We start from the raw sequence: 25,027 nt of genomic DNA, 5'->3' as shown, positions 1-25,027 counted from the left end.
TAGTCTGTGTGCATGATAGTGGAATCCAGGGAGGCTTCTGACATCAGTCATATTATTGAGAGCTGATTCATTATTTTGTAAAAGGTTAATTCATATACCTGTATAGCAGTTTCTTTTGTAATGTCCTCCACAGTACATATTTACAAGACACTGCAGCCAGAGACGGAACGTACCATGGAGTTTTACAGCACGGCCCGTGTGGATGGCCTGCAGAAACGGGAAGAAAATGCACGAGAAATGACTGAGACCTTTGAAGGGCGCCCAGATTTCTTATTCTATCAACATGCAATTTTTGGAAAGAGATCCAAGAAAGTTGGCATCATTGGAGGAATTAATGAACCGAATCTACGACCTATAGTGGTATAAACAAAGGGGCAAATTCTATAAAGTCTGCCTAAAGTTAAGCGTCCACATCGGCACTCCTAGCCATTGTAGGTGCCTAATTTAATTAATAGGCTTAGTCAGTGCCGATAATTGGCATTTACACCTCATAACTAACAGGTGTCTAACTTGGTAGGCATGATTCTCTAAAAGTTAGGCGCCTTGTCCAAAGCAACTACCTAAAAGTGGGCGTAGTTAGGGGGCACATCTTGGGCATTTCTTTTAATTATGTGCATGATTATAGAAGATAGACTGACGTGTACCTAACTAAGAAAGGCATTTAGGACAAGAAAACCTGGTTAGGACATCTAGTGACCCTTAACATAGATGGCAATAAATACAATTCTATACAGTGTGCCTAACTTTTATAGAATTGAACTTAGTGCTGCACAAGTCAAAACTGAATTTTTAAGTGACATTTATAGAATTGGGGCCAAAGGCAGGGGCTTGAGTACATAATATCATATAGGGAGAATTGGAACACCAACAAAACCAGAAAAATTCAAGTGTGGTCTCAAGTTGTCAGAGATATAATTCATGTTGCTTGATCACATAAAACATAGTAAAATGAAGCAAATAAAGACCATATGGCCTATCTAGTCTATCTAACTATGCCTTCTACTATCTTCTCCTCTCCCTTAGATATCCAATGTACTTGTCCCAAGCTTTCTTGAATTCAGATACACTTTTCATCTTCACCACCTCCACTGGGAGGCTATTTCAAGGATTCACCACCCTTTCCATGGAAAAAGTAGTTTCTGAGGTTACTTCTGAACCTATATATACCCTTTCACTCTCATCCTATGCCCCCTCATTCCAGAGTTTCCTTTCAATTGACACTTGCCTCATACACATTTATGACTAGTGTTTAAGCCCGTTACATTAACGGGTGCTAGAATATATGCCTGTCTGTCTTTCTTTATTTATGTCTCTCTCCCTGTTCCTGTCTCTTTCTTCCTTCCTTTCTGTCTCTCTCCCTCCTGCTATTTTTCATCTCTCTCCCTGGCACCCTTTGTCTGTCTGTCTGTCTTTATTTCTGTCTGTCTCTCCCTGGCCTCCTTTGTCTGTCTGTATTTCTTTCTGTCTCTCCTCCCCCCCCCCACTTTCCTTTGCAGAAGCAGCAGCGGTATTTCCATTCCCCTCCAGGTCCCCGTGAAGCCCCCCCCCTCACTTTCCTTTGCAGAAGCAGCAGCGTATTTCCCTTCTCCTCCAGGTCCCTGTGAAGCAATTCCCTGAGCTGTCCTGCTCCGTTCGGCCCCTCCCTTCTCTTAATACGATTTGGCCTGCTCCGTTCGGCCCCTCCCCCTTCCCTTCCCGCAGGCTGGCCTGCTGCGGCCGAAGGTTAGTTTTAAAAGTGCCGGTGGCGGCTCCTCTTACGCTGCTGATCCTCCTGAAGAGCAGCCTGCGATGGTGGCTGGCTTTAGCGAACCTCGCAGGCCGCTCTCCAGCCTCGGTAACACGTTCCCTCTGACGCACGGGATCGCGTCAGAGGGAACGTGCTACAGAGTTGGAGAGCGGCCTGCGAGGTTCCCTAAAGCCGGCCACCATCACAGGCTGCTCTTTACAGGAGGATCAGCAGCAGTGGCGGCGGCGGCGGCGAATGAGGGCCAGGTGTGTTCCCTGCCGAGGACGCGGGCAGGAAGAGAGCTTGCCTGGCTCCAGGGTGAGTGAGGGCGGGAGGAGGGGAGTGGCCAGAGTGATCATTGGCCGGGTTCTAAAATGGAACACCGCCACGGATCACACACCACGGCGGCAGTAATCACGCTTTTTTAAAAGCGCATGCGCCGCTAACCTTTTATTATATAGGATAGGTATTTAAATGTCTCTATCTCCTCTCTCCCCCATTTCCTCCATACATATTGAGATCTTTAAGTCTGTCCCTGTACGCCTTATGATGAAGACCACTTATTTAGTAGTCTTTCTCTGGACTGACTCCATCCTGTTTATCTTTTTGAAGGTGCGATCTCCAGAACGGTACACGATATTCTAAATGAAGTCTCACCAGAGTCTTATACAAGGGCATCAATATCTCCTTTTTCCTACTAGTCATTACTCTCCCTATGCACCAAAGCATTCTTCTAGCTTTCACCATCGCCTTTTCAACCTTTTGGCCACCTTAATATCATCACATACTATCACACCCAAGTCCCACTCCTTTTTCATGCACAAAAGTTCTTCACCCCCTAAAGTGTACCATTCCCAAATGCATGATCTAATCTAATCTTTGGTTTATATACCGGGTCATCTCCCAGTGGAGCTCGACTTGGTTCACATATAATTAAGACTAGAGTACTTAGCAGAAAACATAGAAGGAAGAACTAATTAAAAACTAAAGTACATAAGAAAAGCATAAGAAAAATAACTATAATATTATCATTTCATTGAGACTGTAGTTAAACCATTTAAAAATTGCGAGAACAACAAAGTTTTCAGGAATTTATTAAATATTTGCAGCTGGCCTAAAAGCCTAATGGAGTCAGGAAGTTCATTCCAGATCTCTACAAACTTAAAAACAAAAGATCGACTGAGCTTCCCAGCAGATTTAATTCCCTTAAAGGAAGGGAAGGCTAACTTATATCTTTGTGTGTTTCTCAAATGGCAAAGTCTAAGGGTATTCCAACATAAGGGGACAAAAGGATCAAATATTCCATAGAGAAGCTTGAAGATTATGCATGCACATTTAAACTGGATCCTAAAGCGAACTGGGAGCCAGTGAAGCTTTATCAACAAAGGGGACACATGATCATACTTTCGTTTCCCAAAAATGAGCTTAGCTGCATTATTCTGTATTAACTGGAGTTGTTTTAGACTGCCCTGCTTAATGCCCTGATAAACTGAGTTACAATAATCTATCTGAGAAAACACAGTGGATTGTACCAACACTGAGAAGTGTTCTTGATGGAATAGTGATCTGACCTTCCTCAACATGCACAGACTAAAAAAACACTTTTTTTCCCGAGGAATTTATCTGTTCATGAAATGTAAGTGATGAGTCCAAGATGACACCAAGGACTCTAGATCATGGATCTCAAAGTCCCTCCTTGAGGGCCGCAATCCAGTTGGGTTTTCAGAATTTCCCCAATGAATATGCATGAGATCTATGTGCATGCACTGCTTTCAATGCATATTCATTGGAAAAATCCTGAAAACCCGACTGGATTGCGGCCCTCAAGGAGGGACTTTGAGATCCCTGCTCTAGATGAAAAATCTATATGTAGTGAGATACTTGTTTTCAATGTGACAGAGGAAGGGAGGTTTTCTAATCTTTCCCAATCCAAAGCAATTGATTTTGGCAGCGTTCAGTTTCATTTGAATAGACAAAGTCTACAGTTGAAGTTTAGAAATGCAGCGGTTTATACTAGGGACCAGGTTGTTAAGATCAGGATTAACTAATAAAATAAAAATATCATCTGCATAGGTAAATATAGTCTTTGCTGATGAAAGGCAAAAATGTTTCAGAAAAGTCATATACATTAAACAAGATTGGCGACAGCGGAGAGCCCTGTGGCACCCCACAGGTGGATTTCCAAGAGGAAGAAGTCTCACCCTCCAAATATACCTCAAAAGATTGCAATGAGAGGAATTTACTAAACCAATTCAGTACAGCTTGGTTTAAACCAATATCTGATAACATACAAATCAGGATGTCGTGATGAATTACATCAAATGCAGCTGAAAGATCAAATTGCAACAATACAGCACATTTATTTTGTATCTGTAAATTTTGAATCTTTGAAATTAATGATAATAGAAGAGTCTCCGTACTAAAGTTTGATCTGAACCCATGTTGAAATGGTAACAAAATAGAAAATTTCTCCAAGTAGGTGGAAAGTTGGCTAGAAATAATTGACTCCATCATTTTTGTCAAGAGGTATATTTACAATCGGACGATAATGAGAGGGAACTGTAGGGTCCAGATCGGCGCTTTTAAATAACGTGACCTTGTATTTCTTAGTAGTAAATATTAGCTGCCAATTTTGGACCATTCCTCAAGCTTCGCTAGGTCCTTCCTCATGTTATCCACACTATAAAGGGTGTCTGCTCTATTGCAGACTTTGGTATCAACCACAAAGAGGCAAATCTTAATCAGCCAGCCCTTCAGCAATATTGCTTACAAAAAATGTTAAAAAGAACAGGCCCAAGAACCAAACCTTGAGACATCTACTGGTAACATCCCTTTCCTCAGAGAGATCTCCATTGAGCACTACCCTCTGTCTCCTTCCACTCAACCAGTTCCTAGCCCAGTATGCCACTTTGGGGCTCATTACGATGGTACCCAGTTTATTTATTAGATGCCTGTGTTGAACACTGTCAAAAGGCTTTGCTAAAACCTTATTACACCACAACCAGTGCTCTTCCTCTATCCAGTTCTCTGCTCACCCAGTCAAAGATGGACAGTCACTTCGCTCATTATTCTTGTTTCAGGCCATTTGTAAATATGTTAATAAGCAGCAGTTCTGGAGAACTCCATTATTTATTTTTCTTTATTGAGAATATTGACCATGTAACATTACATGTCAGATTACTACTCAAATTGAGACTATAATGGAAAGGATGAATCTTTGGATGCAGCAATTCAAACTTAAGCTTAATTCTGATAAAACAAAGTTCTTTGTAGCATCTCCTACCAAAATTTTTCATGAACTTTCCAACAATACACTTTCAACATCTTATATAATCCATCCAATGATTAAAATTTTAGGAATCATATTAGATAAACATCTTACTATGAAAACCCAGATGGATGCTGTTGTACGTAAAAGTTATTTTACTTTATGGAGACTACGAACAATTAGACCCTATTTTGAATTTTCAGCCTTTAAATTGTTGGTCCAGTCATTACTGTTGAGTCTCCTTGACTATTGCAATATTGCTTATTTATCAATTACTAAGAAGGAATTATTAAGATTATCACTGATACAGAACACAGCAGTTAGATTGATTTACGGATTGAAGAAATACGAGCATGTAATGTTATTTTATTGCGAATTGCATTGGTTACCTGTGGAAGCTCGGGTATTGTTCAAGTTGGGCTGCTTTTGTTACAAGGTTTTATATGGTACAGCCCCTACTTATCTGGCTAATAGTTTTTCCATATCTACGCACAAATGCAGTAGAAAAACTCATGCTCTGTTCAATTTCCCTTCTGTAAAAGGCTGTAAAAGCAAGAAATTCCTAAATCACTCCTAGCATCTCAGGCATCTTCTCATGAAAAAGAATTTCAATCATTGTTGCTCACAGCTGTTTCTTACAGACATTTTAGAAAACAGCTAAAAACCTATCTTTTCTCCAAATACCTGACTAGCTGACTCATTCAAATATACGATTATGTTTAATGTTTATAATCTTTTGTAAACCGCATAGAACTTTTTGGTAATGCAGTCTATAAGTATAATGTTATGTTATGTTATGTTATGTACATAGTAACATAGTAAATGACAGCAAATATAGATCTGAACGGTCCATCCAGTCTGCCCATTAGTTATTCTCATTAAAAATACTCTCTTTTCTGTATTTAAACAATTCTTAATCTGCAATAGGACATTGCCTCCTATCCTATGACATTTTAGTTTGCTTAGGGGTCTTTCATCAAATGCTTAGGGGTCTTTGTCAAATGCTTTCTGAAAATTCAGATACCCAATTAGGGGCATAATCAGAACTAAAATGTCCCAGGAAAACAGTTTAAGATTCATTATTCATTTTTTAAATTGTAATACTGTGAAGATATTCTAAAAATTCATTTATTCCTAAGGGCACCTTTAGATCCATACATGTCCAGGACTCCAGAATCCCTTTATAAAACCCCTTGTCCTCCCCCTTCCCCCCAACCCTTAAAATCACATGATTGCTTGAAAGCGCACATATAGACTAGTAGTCAGAACCCTCCCCCAGGCTACATAAGGATTTTACCATAATAAATTAACAATGATCTACCCCAAAATACAATAATTAAATAGATACCTGGATAATTAAATAAATAAATAATAATAGTAAAAGATTAAATAAATAAAGAGATAAAGATAATAGATTAAAATACATGCCTTCTAGAATTTCAAAATTGATGAAAACAATATACTTACTTGTACATATGTAAATGTATAACTGCAAATATAATAGTATCTAAAAGAATCAATCCAATCCGCGCTTTACTGAAAAGTTTCGTAAAATCATAAAATATGACTTCATAACAAAGTAAGATTTACTCTTTTCATTCCTTAAAGTATCCTAAATTAATCCCAAAGTAACCCTTCATTTATCTTTCAAATAAATTTATCACATGACATTTCAGATTAACTAAATCAATGACAGCTAATAAACAAGCCTATAGCAACCGATAAATATAAGAGACTAAACATAGTTAATTGATAAAATAACTAACTTAAAAAAATTCTTTAAAATGGCTATTCTATAATGCTTTCAGGTTGGTATGATGCAGACCACAGGAAGAGCTAAGTTTCTAGTAATAGCATCAGCTGAGCCAAAAGCTCTGCTGTATTGAATTTTATTATTAAAACTAGATCTATACCATGCTGGTCTCTGAAGTTTTCTTTTGCCCAAAGTTATGATCACAAAGAGGGCTGTCAGCTCTCATTCATTGAGCCTTGAAGGGTCTTACTACGCTGCCCTGAGTATCACCTGCAGAGCACTGGCACTGGCAAATGTTCTTGTGCAGCGAGAGCCAGGCCATTTTCCTTTGGCCTAGCACTGAGAAGTGATAATGTTGTATCCAGAGACAATTACCATAGTCCTGTCTGTTGCAGCCAAGGGACATACACAGGTTAGTTTTAAGTATATTATGGTCCAATCATATATCCTTTAACAGAGAGACAAAGAAAGCAGCATGCGGCAGGTGTCAACCGGCTCCAGCCCCCCCACCCACCCTCCGAGCGACCGACGTGTCGCCGCTGTGCTGCAGTCTGAAGTTGGCATCCTGCGGGATCGCACATAGCATCCAGGAAGCAATCATCTGGTGTTCCTTGGAAATCTCTTCAATGCCCACTCAGCTGTTCTAACCGAAGAGACGCCATTCACATCAGAAGACCCCGAAGATTTAATTAATATTTTCTTCTCAGATGTTAAGCTTCCGTTGACTCCATTCCCCAGTGAACCTTCTTCACTCCCCTCTGATGTAGTCATTATGTCCACTAGCCTGATTGGAGACACCAGTTACCCAAATGGGAGGGAACTAACCTTCTGTATTGCCTCCCATTGGTCAGAAGTAGAATAGAGATTGAACGTTCTCCAATTACAAGGCAGAATCAAATGAAAAAAAGAATGCCCTCATGATAACAGCGCTGTGACAGTTAGAAATCAGAACCATCAAATAGTTTTTTAAAATATTCCAATACCGTAAAATTTTGTCTATGGTCTTAACTAAAATAGGAAAAATAAAGTCATCTGAAGCCTGTTTCCTCCACAGACACTGGACTCTCCAAACAGCATAGCCACATAGCTGACAAGATCTCTGACTGTCCGATATTTTTAATCAGCAGGCATATTGCAGGCATGTTACATATTAGTGCTTAGAAACCCATAAGCACCAGGAATATCATTGTAAACAAAATCAATTGGAAGTCAAATAGAAAAACACCATAAATACTTGCTTAAAGTTATAGTAGAAAGTTCCCTCAGTCTATTGGTGTCTCTTGTTGAGGCAGAAATTTTAATTTGTCAGGATCATCAAACTGCATAAATTTATCCTTATAGGTAACCCTCATTATTGCAGGGTAAAATAGTCCATATTTTGCCCCAATCAGCTTTAATTGTGGTCTTAATAAAAATTGCCTGCGCTGGTTTGCTGTTGCCCTTGCAAAATGTGGGACAAATGATATTTTTGAATCTTTATAATTCAAGTTTCTTTTCTCCTTTGCCAGTCTTAATATCTCCATAACATGCTGGAAACAAAGTAAATGAAATATCAATGGCCTGGGGCCCTTCTGACTGTTGGATCTTTTTCCTGAGATTCTATGTGCCCTTTCAATTTCTAACGGCACTTTTAAATTAAAGGGGAGCATCTGTAGTATAAATTCTTCTAGGAAAGCAATTACATTTTTTACCCCTTCTGATAATCCCAGTATCTTCACATTATTCCTCCGAGACCGGTTTTCAAATTCTTCCATACGTTTTTCCATGTCCTGGAGAACCCTGTGATCTTTTTTAAACTGCAACTGCTCCATTTCTACCATCTCCACTCAAGTTTCTATCTTTTCCACTCTAGCTTACCGGTCCTATGCTTCTAGACGGATTTCCTAGGACATTAGGCTGCCCATTGGTATAAATTAATATCTGGTTATATGAATAAGAAACCAAAAACTAGTCTTAGAGATATTTGGAACATTGAGATAAAACAGCTGATTTCTAAGTCTTAATGGTCACGAATTTGGACTTGTAGAATGAGATGTACAGTGTCAGCATATATGAGACAAACTTGTGATTTTTGGTTATATAGAAGTTTTTGGACCCATTAGATTGCAAAAAGTAGATAGCTGGCACTGTCATCTCGATTTAGGGACAATTGATCATCTGCTCTTTTTTGTCCCTTGATATTTAATTTTTGGTGATGTGACAAACCTGTAGCCAGCTTTGTCCTTGTAAGGGATAAAAGCAAAACACGGTCCCTGGTCAGAAGGGCTGACCAGGTTAAAAGTAAAAGTTTGGTTTTGGCTGACTACCCCTCAGACAGTGAGGTAGAGCAGGAGAGGCAGGAACATAGGTACATCCAGCAGAGAGCGCCATCTCAGGACAGGTACCCTAGAAAGCCTGGGAGGACTCTTATTGAGAAGTGGAGTCCTAGGGCTGGAAGGTATGCTCATTACCAGCCTAGGAGAAACCTGAGTTATTTCCCTAGGGATTTCCTGCCTAACACAGCTGCTCTAAGGAGAGAGGGGTGGGGCTTTAACCAACATAAGAACAGAGTATGGAATCTCAGAAGGGGGAGCAGGGAAAGCTGGGACGGAGCTTGGGCTAAGGAGCTCAGGCAGTGGCAGGAGAGACAGCAGAGCTTGGAGGCAGATGAGGGGAGAAGTCTCTCTCCTCCAGCCCACAGCAGTGAGGACGTGGAGATGACAGAGGACTACCTCAACTCCACCCCAGAGGCTGCTGAGCAGACAGAGGCTATGGACGTAGCTGAGCCATTGCTGGAAGCTAGCCATTTCCCCACTGACATGGAGGTTAATTGTTAAGGGGAAGGAAGCAAGGCTGTGATTGTGCTGTCTCCCGTAACCCAAGCTCAGCTGACAGAGATTAGGCGAAGGGCAGGAAAATCTCTCCGCTACTCTGTATGACTGCCCAGAGAGCTTTGTTTGTTCAAAGAACTTTAGCTGCAGGGGTGTGAAAGCTCCGTGGGAAAAACCCAAGTATAGTTCACAGCTTATATAATGCCTTGCTGTGTTCCTTCGGCCAGGAAGCCCAGCTGATAATAACGAGCTGTGAAGCCTGCTCTGCAAGCCTGTCCGTGTCTCAGCTAGGTAAGCTGAAACGTTTAAGAAATTCAGTGCTAGGTTTTGAAACTGTGATTACTCTGGCTGTAGTCACAAGGTGTGCAAAGTTTGAAAGTTTTATTTTCTTGATAATTTTCATTTGCCTTTTTCCCTGGTGAAGAGGACTATATTTAAACTGAAAAGTCCAGGGTATTGAATTGTATGTGGCATTTATAGCAAGTCATTCTGACAACTGCAAGTTATTTTTGTATTTTATACTTTTGCCATGACATACGGGTGGCTGATGGTATTCAGACCCCCGGGTTCAATAAAGCTCAAGAACATTCTTTTGTAACAAGACTTACCTGTGTGGTCTTCTCTTTATAAGTTACTCTCAGTGTGGCCTGGCAGACTAGGCAGGCGTCTAGGTCTGTTCTACCCTGAAACGCCTTCCTCCAACCTGAGGAGGCCACGCCGACAGGCCAGAACTCAACACACTTAGTCCCTCTGCTGGTTAGAGCAAGGGATAAGTGTGTTCACAAGTGGTATCAGAAGTGCTGGATTTTTTTTTTTTTTTTTTTTGGACATTTGATTTTGGCAAACCTTTTCAGGAGCACTGAGAGTCAAAAAGTTTGTTTGCTGGAGAAAGTATTTGACCACTATATGGAAACTTGATACTGAGGATACTTCAACCTAGTTCCAGTGGAGGAAATCCTTGTGGACTTCACAGCGGCGGATCCGGAGTGGAGCGGCTTAGGAGGGAGACCAACCCCACAGACGGACGGAGAAGCCGGGACCAGAGGGATTACATGATCGTAAATAAAGGGCCGTGCACCCTTAATGAGCACACCTGCGTAGACTCACCAGTACTGCGGTAAGCACGCTAGGCTGCGGGGACTGGTGAGGGCGGTAATTGGTATTTGGGGAAACCATAAAATACCACACTTGGAGGTTGTTTTCTTCTGATTACGTCCACAGGTCTGCAGGATGGATCCACAGCTGCTTGCAGTCTTGGCAGGAGAACGCCAGCACCGGAGTGAGGATCTTCGCGGAGGCTGGGAGTCCAACAAAGAACTTTGGCAAGCCAGCCAAGAGGCGGCGAAACGCCACCATAAAGACTTTGTGGGACTAATGGAGGCGCAAATGCAAATAATGGGACAACTGTTGCAAGTGATGGAGGCATATTTGGACGCCCAAAATGTAGTAGATACGAGACCTACTTTTAGAGCACACCCATCCACACCCACCCTGACACACACACCTGGGGATATGACCCCTAGTGGGAATAAGTTGCCCAGAGCCCGGGGTAATACCCAGAGGAAATTTACACCAGCCACGGAGATTCGGTATTTTATGTGTGGGGGAAAAGGACATCGACAGTGGGAGTGCAGGCAGAAAGGAGACTTCACCATAACTAGCGGGGTGAGGCAGAATGCTCAGGGAGAGTATCTCCAGAAGGTATGGATTGGGGATAGGCCGGTGACCGCCCTTATAGATACTGGGGCAGAACAGAGTGTGATGGACCGTAAGCTGTGGCAACAAATAAGGGGGCTTTGCTTTGGCAGTAAGGGTGGTGGTGAAGCTATGATACGCTGTGTTCATGGGGATGTAAAAAAATATTCTATGGTCCCAGTGTCCTTTAAGGTAGAGGGCAAATGGACCACATTAAGAGTGGCGATCATTGACGATTTACCTCACGCTCTGATATTAGGCAGGGATTGGACCGATATGCAGATTCTAATGACTCAGGCTACTGCTAAACCAGCCAATAGGGAGAGAGAGAATACTCCTCATAAAGATTCTTGGGTATTGGGGTCAAGGTCTAAGGGGGACCCCGAGGACAGGAATCCTGGGAACTCAGGAGTCAGCGGCCTAGGCCCAAGCGGAGGAAATGGCAACCCACTATTAGATGGGCGGCAATATCTGATAGGGCTATTGCTCCTACACGAGCGTATAAAGGGGCTGCAGGGTATGACTTATATGCAGCCCACGAGCAGCAGATCCCTGCTAGAGGGAGAGTTTTAGTGTTAACTGACTTACAGGTCTCTTGTCCCCCTGGTTCATATTTGAGGATTGCTTCTCGTTCGGGTCTGGCTTTAACAAAGGCTTTAGATATAGCAGCAGGAGTCATAGACCCAGATTTTAGGGGAAATATGGCTGTCCTACTGGTCAACCACGAGGAGACCCCTTATGTAGTAAAGCCTGGGGATCGCATAGCACAGATGTTGTGCGAACGGATCTGGCAGCCCCGATTAGAGCGCTGGGCGAGGTTCCCTACTACAGAGAGAGGGGGGAAAGGATTTGGGTCATCTGACAAATCGCACCCCATGAATCATCAAGTAGGGGCCCAAGGATCTAACCCAGAGGCGCTTCCTCATGAGGATGAAGCAGCCACAATGAAGGAAAGGGGAAGTCCTACCTTGAGATAGGATATGGAGATAATAAAGCAGGAATTGAAACAAGTAGTAGGACTCATTACAGCCTCTCATGAAACAGCAGTTAAGGAAGTCTCCCGGGAAATACTGGATCAGTGTCAGCAGGATAATGCCACTTTGAAAGATGCTATGATGCAGGTCACTGACCAACTATCACAGATAGGGAAGCAGGTCACTGAGAACAAACCCAACAGGAAACAGTAAAACACCAATTAAACAAAATAGAAAACCTTCAGGGGAAGAGTAAAAATAGTGGGGTAACAACCGAGAAATGGGGAGAACAAAACCAAGCTCTCCACACCCAGCTAGAACACCATAACACTTTATTGGGGAAACTTGAGAGGTCATTGACAGAAGTAGGAGACAATGTAGCCAACCTACAGCTTCAAGTTAAGAACATGCAAAAGGGAGAACTGAGTGAGGTCACCAAGGGAGTAGCCTCCTTAGCTCAGAAAGTGGACAATATAGAAGACAGAAACCAATAGGATGTGGGGGAATATATAGAATCTACCCAATATCCTAGGCTAAGGTGGGGTGATGATCTTCAGGGCTCGGGAAAAGGGAGCCGGGAGATCATGACAAGTGATGAGGAGGAAAGAGCTAGGTTTGAAGCGGAATTGCCCTCGGTTGGGGAGGAGGTGCAACTCTCGTCCGAACAGTGGGCACAGTTGTTTCCTCATTTATGTCTCAGTCAGCCTGGGGGGGATTCACAGGGACCTGGGTCTACTCAGTACACAAGTAAGAAAAGTAAGAATAAGAAACGCTTTAAAGTCAGTTGTTGTGGTCAACAGATTGGAGATGGTGGGGTCAATTTTCGCTGCTTTTGTCGCTAGGAGGCTGTCATACATTTTCTTGCGTTGAGTACCTTTGAGTGGTGGGTAGGAGAATGGCACTCTTTATGCAAAGTTCACAGCGGTGCCCTCTAAGGTACCCAACTGCTCTGTTGGCATGTCCATGTGGCCAGTCCATTAGAATGGTGGCCCCTCCCACATTTAAATGGTGCAGATTTGGATGTTTCTAAGTTGGACGTATTTGTGGTTGAAAATGGTGAATAAAGTTAGATGTCCTGGCGGTTTAGACTTTTGACAGTCAAAATGTCCAAGTAGGTGATTTTTGAAAAAAAAAATTATTTGCATGTCCCGTTCAAAAATGTCAATTTTTCCACTTCCAACTTTAGACATCTTGCAGGAAATGTTCAAATTCAGATTTCTTAGATGTCCTATTGAAAATGGCCTTCAGCATCAACTGGCTCATTTTTATTCATGCCTTAAAAAAATATAGCAGATTGGTAAGGCAAAAATTCCTATGGCTAAATCTGTGTTTGCTTTGTCCTATTAATCCATACCTATCAGGTTTACTTATCTATAAATTCCCAGGCAAGGGATTGAAACTTACATGCCACCTTTTTGTAGTTATACAACAAAGCAGTTTAAATACAGGTACTTCATGCATTTTCCCTATCTGTCCTGATGAGTTTACAATCTATTTAATATACCTAGGGCAGTGGAGGATTACATTTTCAAATTTCCCATTTGATATACCGTCTATCAATAATTATCTAGATGGTTTATAATCATAAATGAATAAAAACATGTAATAAAATAAAATCCACATACAGATAATTAAGATTTGCTATAGTAGGGGTGTAACAGGACCTGTAAAACTGACTGGACAGTTGGGAAAGAACATTAGGTATTTAAAAAATACATCGAGATTAAAAAAAAAAAAATTAGTAGTAGTGCAGGGTTTGAACCCACTACTTCAGGGTGCTGAGGTTGTAGCTCTAACTACTAGGCCACACTCTTCTCCTCTGAAACCCTTTTGGAAAACTGGCATTATGTTTGACCCCCACCCCCTAGTCTTAGGTACCATTCTTGATTTTTAAAGATAAGTTATAAATTACTAATATGGATCTGCAATTTCATATTTTTAAAATTCTATCAATACTCAAGGGTGTATACCATCCAATCCAGGCGATTTGATACTCTTTAGTTTGTCAGTTTGCTCTATTAGAGCTTCCACATTTACAGAAATTTGTTTTGGTTCCTCTGATTTCTGACTCTCTTTATCTTCCTTGTCAGTGCTTTGAATATGACTTGCCGTTCCATATGCTGTTTCCTGTTATATTCATTTGAACCATTCTTCCATTTTCTGACATGTTATCTCTAATAGCATCTTCACCTTTACTTTTTATAGTGTGACCTTTCAACTTTTTTTAATACGTGGAATACTGGTCTGGCTTTCCAGGATGGTATTTTTGAACAATGCCCACACCTGATCTAAACGTTCCTCCTTTGTAGCTGCTTCTCTTTCTTTTCTTTACTGTTTGCCACATTTTATTATAGTCTATTTTATTTTTTGACAATTAAATGCTAATAGAGAAGCATAGAAAAATGAAGGCAGATAACATAGTGGATTTTCTATGCTTGCTTATTCCAGTTATTAAGGGCTCCTTTTACTAAGATGCGTTAGGGCATTAACATGCGGAATAGCGCGCACTAAATTGCCATGCATGCTAGACGCTAACGCCAGCATTGAGCTGCCATTAATTCTAGCTAAAATGCTGCATGTGTTAAAAACGCTAACGCAGCTTAGTAAAAGGAGCCCTAAATCAAATTGGATCATGTTATAATCACTGATGCTAAGTGGCCCCAGCACTGTTACCTCTTGCACCAAATTAGTGAATCGGCTGCTCCATGAAACTTTCATTTATTATATCTAGGAACTTTACCTCCCTTGTGTGCTCTGACATTAGATTTATCCAGTTGGCACTGAGGTAATTGAAATCACTCATTATTATTGTGTTACCTAATTTGTTAAGCTTTGCTAATATTTCAGTAACTCTTCATTCTGGCTAGGTGGACAGTAATATTTACTGGTTTTGTGGTATAGAAATGACTTATGTTATATACTGTACAGAACTTCTCGTACTGTTCTTTTCCTCTTAATGCGTGGAATTTGGAATTTCTATCCATAAAGATTCTGAGGTATATATTTTTTCCTGCAGAACTTTTATTCTATTTGATTTCAAGGCCCTCTTTAAAATATACCCTCCCCCCCCCTTTTACAAAGCCATGCTAGCGGTTGCCGTAGCAGTAACTGCCCCGAAGCCCATAAAAATTTAAAGGGCTTATGCTACGGAGCAGCCGCTAGTGTGGCTTTGTAAAAGAGGGGAATAGTGTTAATCACTGTGATGTAATATATATTCTGGTATGACAGTATCCCGTTGGTTATCTCCATCCACCAAGGTCTCAGAAATGTTATTACCATGTTTCCCCAAAAATAAAACAGTGTCTTATATTCATTTGGGGCCCAAAAAAGGCATTAGGTCTTATTTTCAGGATATGCACATGATCATCTCTCCCTCCCTCTCCTTCACCCCAATTCTTCCTCTTTCCTTTCTCTCCCCCACATGTGCAGCATTTTTCCTCCCCTCCCTCCCATCCCCCTGTGCAGACGTTTGCTCAGCTTCTATCCTTCCCTCCCTCCCATCCCTTGTGCAGCCTTGCCCAGCTTCCATCCTTCCCTCACTCCCATTCCTCATGCAGCATAACCCTTCCCCAGCTTCTGTCCTTCCCTCCCATCCCTTATACAGCATAACCCTTGCCCAGCCTCTATCCATCCTTCCCTCCCATCCCTTGTGCAGCAGAACCCTTGAGCACCCCCCGCCTCCACCGTGCAGCTGAACCCCTGATGACCCTCCTTCCTTCCCTCCCCGCCGATCATGAGCGAGCCCTACCTTCAACCAAAACAGCGTCGGGCTGGCAGCACTCTAAATAGGCTGCTTGGACTTATCCGTCAGGGATTTCACTCTGCCGCGTTACTGAAATCCCTGACGGATAAGGCCAAGCAGCCTGTTTAGAGTGCTGCCTAAAATCTTATCTAGGTAACATGTGAGATTTACTACCTTCACACTAGGCATACATAAGAACATAAAAATTGCCGCTGCTGTATTAGACCAGTGGTCCATCGTGCCCAGCAGTCTGCTCCCATGGAGACCCCTAAGTCAAGGACCTGAGCCCTAACTGAGTCTAGCCTTACCTGCATATGTTCTGGTCTAGCAGGAATTTGTCTAATTTTGTCTTGAATCCCTGGAGGGTGTTTTCCCCTATGACAGCCTCCGAAAGAGCGTTCCAGTTTTCCACCACTCTCTGGGTGAAAAAGAACTTCCTTACGTTTGTACGGCATCTATCCCCTTTTAACTTTAGAGAGTGCCCTCTCATTCTCCCTAGCTTGGAAAGGGTGAACAACCTGTCTTTATCTACTAAGTCTATTCCCTTCATTATCTTGAACGTTTCAATCATGTCCCTTCTCAGTCTCCTCTTTTCAAGGGAAAAGAGGCCCAGTTTCTCTAATCTCTCACTGTACAACAACTCCTCCAGCCCTTAACCATTTTAGTCACTCTTCTCTGGACCCTTTCGAGTAGTACCGTGTCCTTCTTCATGTTCACCAGCTTCCCAGCTATCTACATGCCTAATGATAGAATTACCAACTACAACAGCTGTCCTAACCTTTTCTCCTATCCTCGATGCCAGTGATATTAATCACTGAGGGTAATTTCTAGCTATAGAATCATTTTCTGACACCTTAAGATGAGGCTCTTTTTTTGGGTGACCTTTCTTCTTCACGGAATCACATTGACAAGGCATAGTAGAGAAGTGGGATCTCTCTACTATGTTGCTGACATTCTCCTCTATATCATTTCTATAGCGCTGCCAGGCATGAGATAATCCTTGCTCAATAGAGCTTACAATCTAATCAAAAGTCAAATGTTCCTCTCTGTCTGCTTCAACTCCTACAAGTCTGCTATTCTAGTCTCCAGGAATCACTCATTGCCTGAGTGCTAAGAGATCTTTGTACTGAATGTACACATACAACCTCTCACTAATTGGGAGGTAATCAAATATGTGACACTCTGTGGAAAAAAGATTAGATAGCCCCTACCTCACTGCTTGGCAGCTGCTTACATCTAAGTATTAGTAAAAAAAAAAAAAAAATTTAAAATATATTTAGAAAATGATAGATGACTTTTCACATTGCATATGCTTGTATAACAAATTAAGTACTTGCAAATATGTAATGGGTCTTTGGAATTCAGATTTCTTAACAGCTTTAAAACTTTTTTGAAAATGGAGTAATTCATTGATGTACAATGCAAGACTATACATACGCGGCACCAACTTCATAACGTCTATGTTAATTTTAAGTTAGGTGTTTAAACTTAGCTAGGCAAAGAAATTCCATTGCCAAAATCAGACTTCACTTCCATTTTGTCTCTTTCTTCTGCTAGAAAATCACAGAGCGTTACCACAGGAACCGGGCAAAGCCAGTTTACGACGATGTTGCAGAACGAAACTTTCTGATCTTGGATGAACGAATCCAGCTGATTTATCACCGTGAAGATGATCGCATTATAGCATCCAAGTGGGAGTTCCTAAAGCCTCCCAGCACAGAGAAGGGGACACCACTCATGCTGACACCTGACATGAGTATTATATACTTGGTAATGGGAAAGGTTTTGAATGCTGGGTGCAAGAGACCATTTAATTAAACCTTTTGTAAGCATATATGAATACTCCATAACATGAGGCCACTGTAGCCTGAGGGATTACAGACAATGGTGTGGTAATGGCTCAGTGCTACACTGGAAGTCTTCTGTATATATCACAAAAAAAATTAGAAATTACCATACAAGCTCGCTTACTGAGAATAGGGTTTTGATTGGGACAAAGGAATCTCTTGAAGGAAAAAAAAAGAAAAACTAAGTCTCTGATTCCTGATTGAAAGTTTCCTGTTGGTGATCTAGGATATGGTGAGAGAATGGCATAAAAATAAATAACAAACAATCATGGTGAGACATGAGCTGCAGAGAAATAATATAATGAGAATCAGAGATGGACCAGGGTATGTTGGATAAGATCTCTAGAAAAAAATTGTGATTCCTGTATAATCTACTTCCATATGTAGAAATAAGAGTTAACAAAGAAGAAATTAGTTCTACAAGACCAGTCCAGAACCTGTAAGTTATATCTGCTCACCCGTGGATGAAAACAGAGAAACAAAGTAGTTCTGTGTGATTCAATCCTTAAGGGCCCTGTGCAGTCTTAGAATTTTTATGTTCTAGTCAAATGTTGAATTTATTCATTACTTTACTTTACTGTTGTACCCTACTGACACAGTTCTTCAGCTGGGTCAGGAGCTGTTGTAAAATTCAATGAGATAAGTTAGAGGAATTGTAAAATAGAAGCACTTGGAACTGAGATATAATAAAACCACAGGAGAACAATTTAGATGGAAGTATGTTCATTAATATTCAACTAGGGAGGCTTCAGGACTAGCCTGGTAGGAATAAAAGAAAGAAAATTTATCAGGTAGGACATAATTTCTCCTTCCTTGGCATCCATTTTAGATTAGCCCAGAATTTATGGGATGTAGCAAATAAATTCCCAAATAAGGTAGGACTCCAAAATATAAACTGAATAAAGCCCAACCCAAAGGATAGAAAGCCTGGAGGCATCATAGGAACCAAACTAATTTTGAATGGACTACAATGAGGAGCGCAGACCAAAAACAAAACCATAAACTTTCCTTGCAACACTCTTCTGAAAGCCAGTAGATTCATAGAAGAGAAAACAAATAAACAGCAGGAGACTAATATTCAGACCGCGAAAAACAGTTACTTACCCTAACAGGTGTTATCTGGAGACAGCAGGCAGATATTCTCACATATGGGTGACATCATCCATGGAGCCCAATACGGACAGTGAAAAGTGCACCGGCACTTTAAGAATTCATAAGCTTTAAGACTGCGTTCACTGTGCATGCATGAGTGCTTTCCTGCCTGACAACGGCTCATGGTACCTCAGTTCTGTAAGCAAGCTAAGAAGCCAACCAGGGGAAGTGGGTGGGATGTGAGAATATCTGTCTGCTGTCTCTGGAGAACACCTGCTAGGTAAGTAACTGTGCTTTATTCTAGGACATGTAGGCAGCATGTTCTAACATGTGGGACTCCCTAGCTGAATATAATGGGATGGAGGGAGAGTTGGCCATTAAGAAAAAAATAAATAATACTGTCACTAGACAGTAGTGAGATGTGAATGTGTGAATTGAGGACCAAGTGGCTGCCTTGCAAATTTCATCAATGGGAATGGATCGTAAAAAAGCCACTGAGGCTGCCGTCGCTCAAACTTTGAGTGCCGTAACATGTCCCTCGAGGTGCAACCCAGCCTGAGCATAGCAGAAGGAAATACAGGCCACCAACCATGTAGAAATAATTCTCTTGGTAACAGGACGGCCTAGTTTGTTGGGATCAAAGGAGATGAACAGTTGAGATGAAGTCCTGTGTGACTTAGTTCTTTGTAGATAATACGTCAAGACACGCTTACAGTCCAATGTATGAAGAGCTGCTTCTCCAGGATGACAATGAGGCTTTGGAAATAAGACTAGAAGCACAATGGATTGATTCAAATGAAATTCCTTGACAACTTTTGGAAGGAATTTAGGATGAGTGCGAAGAATCACCTTGCCTTGGTGAAAAACTATATGGTGAGTCAGAAACCAATGCTTGAAGTTCACTTACTCAACGAACAGAAGTGACAGCAATCAAGAAAACCACTTTCCAAGTAAGGAACTTGAGATGAGTAGACACTAGTGGCTCCAATGGAGGCTTCATTAACTTGGCAAGAACTACATTAAGATCCCAGACAACAGGAGGTGGTTTCAGTGGAGATTTGGAGTTAAAAAGTTATTTCATAAACCTAGAAACCAAAGGATGAGTTGCTAGAGGTTTATTATCAACAGAAGTATGGAAAGCACTAATAGCACTTAGGTGGACTTTGACCGACGTGGATTTGAGGCCAGAAGTGGAAAGATGGAGAAGGTAATCCAGAACTGAAGGAAGTGAAGATGATGAAGGTTCTTGGTGATGAAGAGAACACCAGGAGGTAAAACATGTCCACTTCTGTTGCTAGAATTGCTGGGTTGATGGTTTTCTGAATGCAGCAATAATGGTTTGAACAGAATCAGAGAGATGAAAATCTGTTGAAGTTACACCGAAAGGTACCAAGCTGTCAAGTGTAGAGATTGCAGATTGGGATGTCACATGGATTCGTAACTCTGTGTGAGTAGAAATGGAAAGATCTGTAATGGAATCGGGTCCTTGATAGTCAGTTGAAGTAGAAGGGAGAACAAAGGTTGTCTGGGCCACTGAGGAGCTATCGGGATCAGTGAGCCTGTCTTCAGTGCCAGGCAAAATAGTGGAAACAGTTATAAAAAATAAAATTGTGGAACACTAGACAAACATGATTTAATGGGACAGAGGGCTTCAGAGGGCTTCAGGGTAAAGTAGTGCTGTTCGACGACGACGCCAAACTGTGTAATATAGTGGGTGGAAGCAATCCCACGGATGGTATGACGCAGGATCTGATCAAGTTGGAAAACTGGTCCACGACATGGCAGCTGGGCTTCAACGCTAAGAAGTGTAAGGTCATGCATCTCGGCAGCAGAAATCCATGCAGAACATACACCTTGAATGGAGAAACACTAGCTAGGACTTCAGAAGAACGGGACTTGGGAGTGATCATCAGTGCAGACATGAAGGCTGCCAAAACAAGTGGAGAAGGCCTCATCCAAGGCAAGGCAAATGATGGGATGTATCAATAGAAGCTTCGTCAGCCGCAAACCTGAAGTCATAATGCCACTGTATAGAACCATGGTGAGACTTCATCTGGAGTACTGTGTGCAATTCTGGAGGCCACATTACCGTAAAGATGTGCTTCGAGCTGAGTCGGTCCAGCGAATGGCCACTAGGAAGGTCTCTGGACTTAAGGGTCTCTCATACGAGGAAAGACTGGGCAAATTGCAGCTCTACTCTCTAGAGGAGCGCAGGGAAAGGGGTGACATGATTGAGACTTTTAAGTACGTCACAGGTCGTGTCGAGGTGGAAAACGATATATTCCTTCCCAAGGGACCCTCAGTTACAAGGGGGCACCCGCTCAAACTCAGAGGAGGGAAATTTAGTGGTGACATCAGGAAGTATTTCTTCACAGAAAGAGTGGTAGATCACTGGAACAAACTTCCGGTGCAGGTAATCAAGGCCACAAGCGTGCTCGACTTTAAGAATAAATGGGACATCCACGTGGGATCCCTACGTGGGTCGAGCAGCACTCAGACTTAATGGGGTGGGGTCAGTAGAGTGGCAGACTTGATGGGCTGTAGCCCTTTTCTGCCGTCACCTTTCTATGTTTCTATGAGTCAGCATGGGTTCAGCCAAGGGAATTCTTGATTTACCAATTTGCTTGACTTCTTTGAAGGTGTGAATAAACGTGGATAAAGCAATGTTCAGTTGTGGATTAGGAATTGGTTATCAGATAGAAAACAGAGGGTAGTGTTAAATGGCCATTTTCCTTAATGGAGGATAGTGGATTGCCAAAGGGACCTGTACTGGTACTGGTGCTATTTAACTTATTTATAAATGATCTGGAAATGGGAACAATGAGGGAGTTGATTAAATTTGCAGATGACACTAAACTGTTCAAATTTGTTAAAACACATGCAGACTGTGAAAAATTGCAAATGATATTTAATGTGGACAAATACACATTGGGAAGAATAACCCAAATCATAATTATGAGTTGCTAGGATCCACCTTAAGGGTCAGTGCACAAGAAATAGATCTAGGTTTCATCGTAGACAATACACTGAAACCTTCCATCCAATATGTACCAGTGGCCAAAAAAGCAAACAAGATTCTAGGAATTATTAGAAGAGAGATGGTGAATAAGAACTCCAAAGGGGGGGGGGGGGCAACGCTAACCTTGGATCCATTGGTAACGTGCTCCATAAATCATGTTGTCTCTGTAAATATTACTTTTAATAACATTTGTTATAGTTTCCTGTAATTGTTACCCTTCAACACTTGTGCATCGAGTATTGGATATAGTGCAACATAAAGGTTTTTTTATTTTTTTTTCCCTGTTCTATACCATTCTCTTTCTGTTTCTAAAAATACATTTTGAAAAAAGTAAAAAATGCACATGCTGTTGGCCTGTTATTGATTACCTAAATGCCCTCGATTTCCAAAAGTATATTCCAAACCACTGTAGCAAAACTCAAAAACTGCATGTTTAGCAATGAAGAAACACAGTTCAGCTTCGTTAACAGTTAAATTTGTCATAGAAAGGAAAAGAGCACCATGTAATATTTAAATGACTAATGCTGCTGAACATCTGTAGATAGAGCCTAAGCCAAAACTAGTTAATTTGTAGGTGGGTCCAGGGGTAGAGTTGGCACATGCTGCTAAGTGTCAATATTCAGCCCTTAACCACATAAGATAACTGCATAAATTGGGCTTTATAAAATGCTGTCCTTTGTGGTTCACTCTATGTGATCAAGTGCTGAACATTGGACTTAATTACACAAGTATTAGCTGACCACCTATGCCTGGATATTCAGTGCATGTGCCTAGACATAATCTGATATTGAATACTAGGAATAAAACCAGCAGCAGCCAAAAAAATCACTGCCACTGCTGGCTGAAGATAAGCTGCCTATATCTGCAGGTTTTTGTTTTGTTTTTCAATTTTTGTAGTTGTTTTCTAATTCTAAAATTTGATTCTTAAAAAGAATAAAACTCCTGTTTTGGGAAGATACTGTGGTAGAAAAGCTCTACAATACCCTTGCTAGTTTTATTGGGGTCTGAGATAATATTTATCCCTTTCTTTTCAGTGTAAAATGTAATTGAACACATCACTTTGTTCCTGTTCTGTAATCAGGTGGAGCCAGTGCCAAAGTTTAAGAAGCAGCTCTTTGTGTATGAGATGCTGAAGGAGCTGTTACAGGCAGAGCAGCGTGCCATAGATCGGGTGCGGGGATCTGAGGCAGAGGTAAGTGGAATGCAATGGGGCACAGTGGAGTTGGTAAAGTTCATAGCATGGCAGTTAATGTTCATTAACATTAAAAAGCTAAGTAAATGTTTTCTTGTATGTCCATTGGAAGGTCGCTCATCATAGTAACATAGTAGATGACGGCAGATAAAGACCCGAATGGTCCATCCAGTCTGCCCAACCTGATTCAATTTAAATTTTTTCTTCTTAGCTATTTCTGGGCAAGAATCCAAAGCTTTACCCGGTACTGTGCTTGGGTTCCAACTGCCGAAATCTCTGTTAAGACTTACTCCAGCCCATCTACACCCTCCCAGCCATTGAAGCCCTCCCCTGCCCATCCTCCACCAAACGGCCATACCACAGACACAGACCGTGCAAGTCTGCCCAGTAACTGGCCTAGTTCAATATTTAATATTTATTTTCTGATTCTAAATCTTCTGTGTTCATCCCATGCTTCTTTGAACTCAGTCACAGTTTTACTCTCCACCTCCTCTCTCGGGAGCGCATTCCAGGCATCCACTACCCTCTATGCCAGGGGTGCCCACACTTTTTGGGCTTGCGAGCTACTTTTTAAATGACCAAGTCAAAATGATCTACCAACAATAAAATTTAAAAAAAACCACAAAGCACACTGTATGCATAGAAAATGTTAATCATCATTCCTATTCCAGGGTTTTTCAAAGAGGTCACAGCAGATGACTCTAAACACTATCACCTCAGTAACAACCATACAAAAATAGACAAATATACCCCCTCCCTTTTTACTAAACCACGATAGCAGATTTTAGCGCAGGGAGCTGCGCTGAATGCCCAGCGCTGCTCTCGACACTCATAGGCTCCCTGCGCTAAAAACCTCTATTGCGGTTTAGTAAAATGGGACCTTAGTGTAAAATATAGACAGCAGATATAAATTCAGACACATTTTGATCACTAAATTTAAAATAAAATCATTTTCCCTACCCTTGTCTGGTGATTTTCATGAGTCCTCTGGGTTGCACTTTCTTCTTCTGACTGTGCATACAATCTTTCTTCCCTTCTTTTAGCTGTATGCTTCTTCTCCTCCAGACCTCATTCCTTCCCCCAACTTTTTCCTTCCTCTTCCCTGCCCTTTTCTTTCTCTCTGCCTCCCTTTCATTTTTTTCTGTTTCTCTTCTTTCCTTCTGTATCCCTGCCTGCCCTTTTTCTTTCTTTCTCCCTGCCCCTCCCCAAGCCAGTGCCACTGCCATTACCATCGGGGACCAGGACCCAAACACCCACCAATCAACAGGCCCCAAGCTCTCCCTGCTTCGGCCAACCAGCATTCCTCTCCCCGACGTCAATTCTGCCGTCGGGAAGAGGAAGGCTGATCAGCCCAAGATCGTGATCAACCTATTGGGGGAAATGCTGCCGGGTCCTGCCTTTGCAGAAACAGAAAGTAGGCAGGACCCGGCAGGAAGAAGAACAAATGCTTCACTAACCTGTCTCCCGCATTAGCTCGTAGCGAACGCTTGCTTCAGGGCTCTCAACATGTGCGTGTCGGCTTCCCTTCTCCCCCCCCCCCCCCCCCCCCCCGGACATAACTTCTGGTTTCGGAGGGAAGAGAAGAGAAGCCGGCACGCACACGTTAGAGCCCGGAGCATAAGTTCGCTAGGGGCTGAAATCTCCAAGCCGGTTTTTTTTTTGGGTTTTTTTTTTTAATGTTCAGCAGCGGCAGATGACAGCTGGGCGGACCGCCCAGCTAAAAGGCCCTAGGGAGAACACTGGAGAGGAAGGCTGATCGGCCCGTAGATCAGGACAGCAACACGAGTGCGATCGACTCGAGTTGCCTTCCTGAGCTACTGGTCGATCACGATCGACTCGTTGGGCACCCCTGCTCTATGCAGTCAAAAAAGATAGTGGAGAAAAAAACCTCAGACCAACACGACAGCAT

The 25,027-nt window shown here is 41.9% G+C and overlaps 1 protein-coding gene across 7 annotated transcripts in view; it reads left to right on the top strand.

The window, feature by feature from the left end:
• DRC7 (dynein regulatory complex subunit 7) overlaps positions 1-25,027 on the top strand; it is a 179,393-nt gene that overhangs the window by 116,679 nt on the left and 37,687 nt on the right. For all 7 annotated transcript variants that reach the window (XM_033943631.1, XM_033943627.1, XM_033943628.1 and 4 more), the window contains 3 exons: positions 134-360; positions 17,526-17,738; positions 23,008-23,118. In XM_033943631.1, coding sequence (XP_033799522.1) covers positions 134-360; positions 17,526-17,738; positions 23,008-23,118 — 551 coding nt within the window. The remainder of the gene's footprint in view (positions 1-133; positions 361-17,525; positions 17,739-23,007; positions 23,119-25,027) is intronic.

The sequence above is a fragment of the Geotrypetes seraphini genome, chromosome 4 (genome assembly GCF_902459505.1).
Source record: "Geotrypetes seraphini chromosome 4, aGeoSer1.1, whole genome shotgun sequence".
Taxonomy (NCBI): domain Eukaryota; kingdom Metazoa; phylum Chordata; class Amphibia; order Gymnophiona; family Dermophiidae; genus Geotrypetes; species Geotrypetes seraphini.
This window is presented reverse-complemented; position numbering and strand designations above follow the sequence as displayed.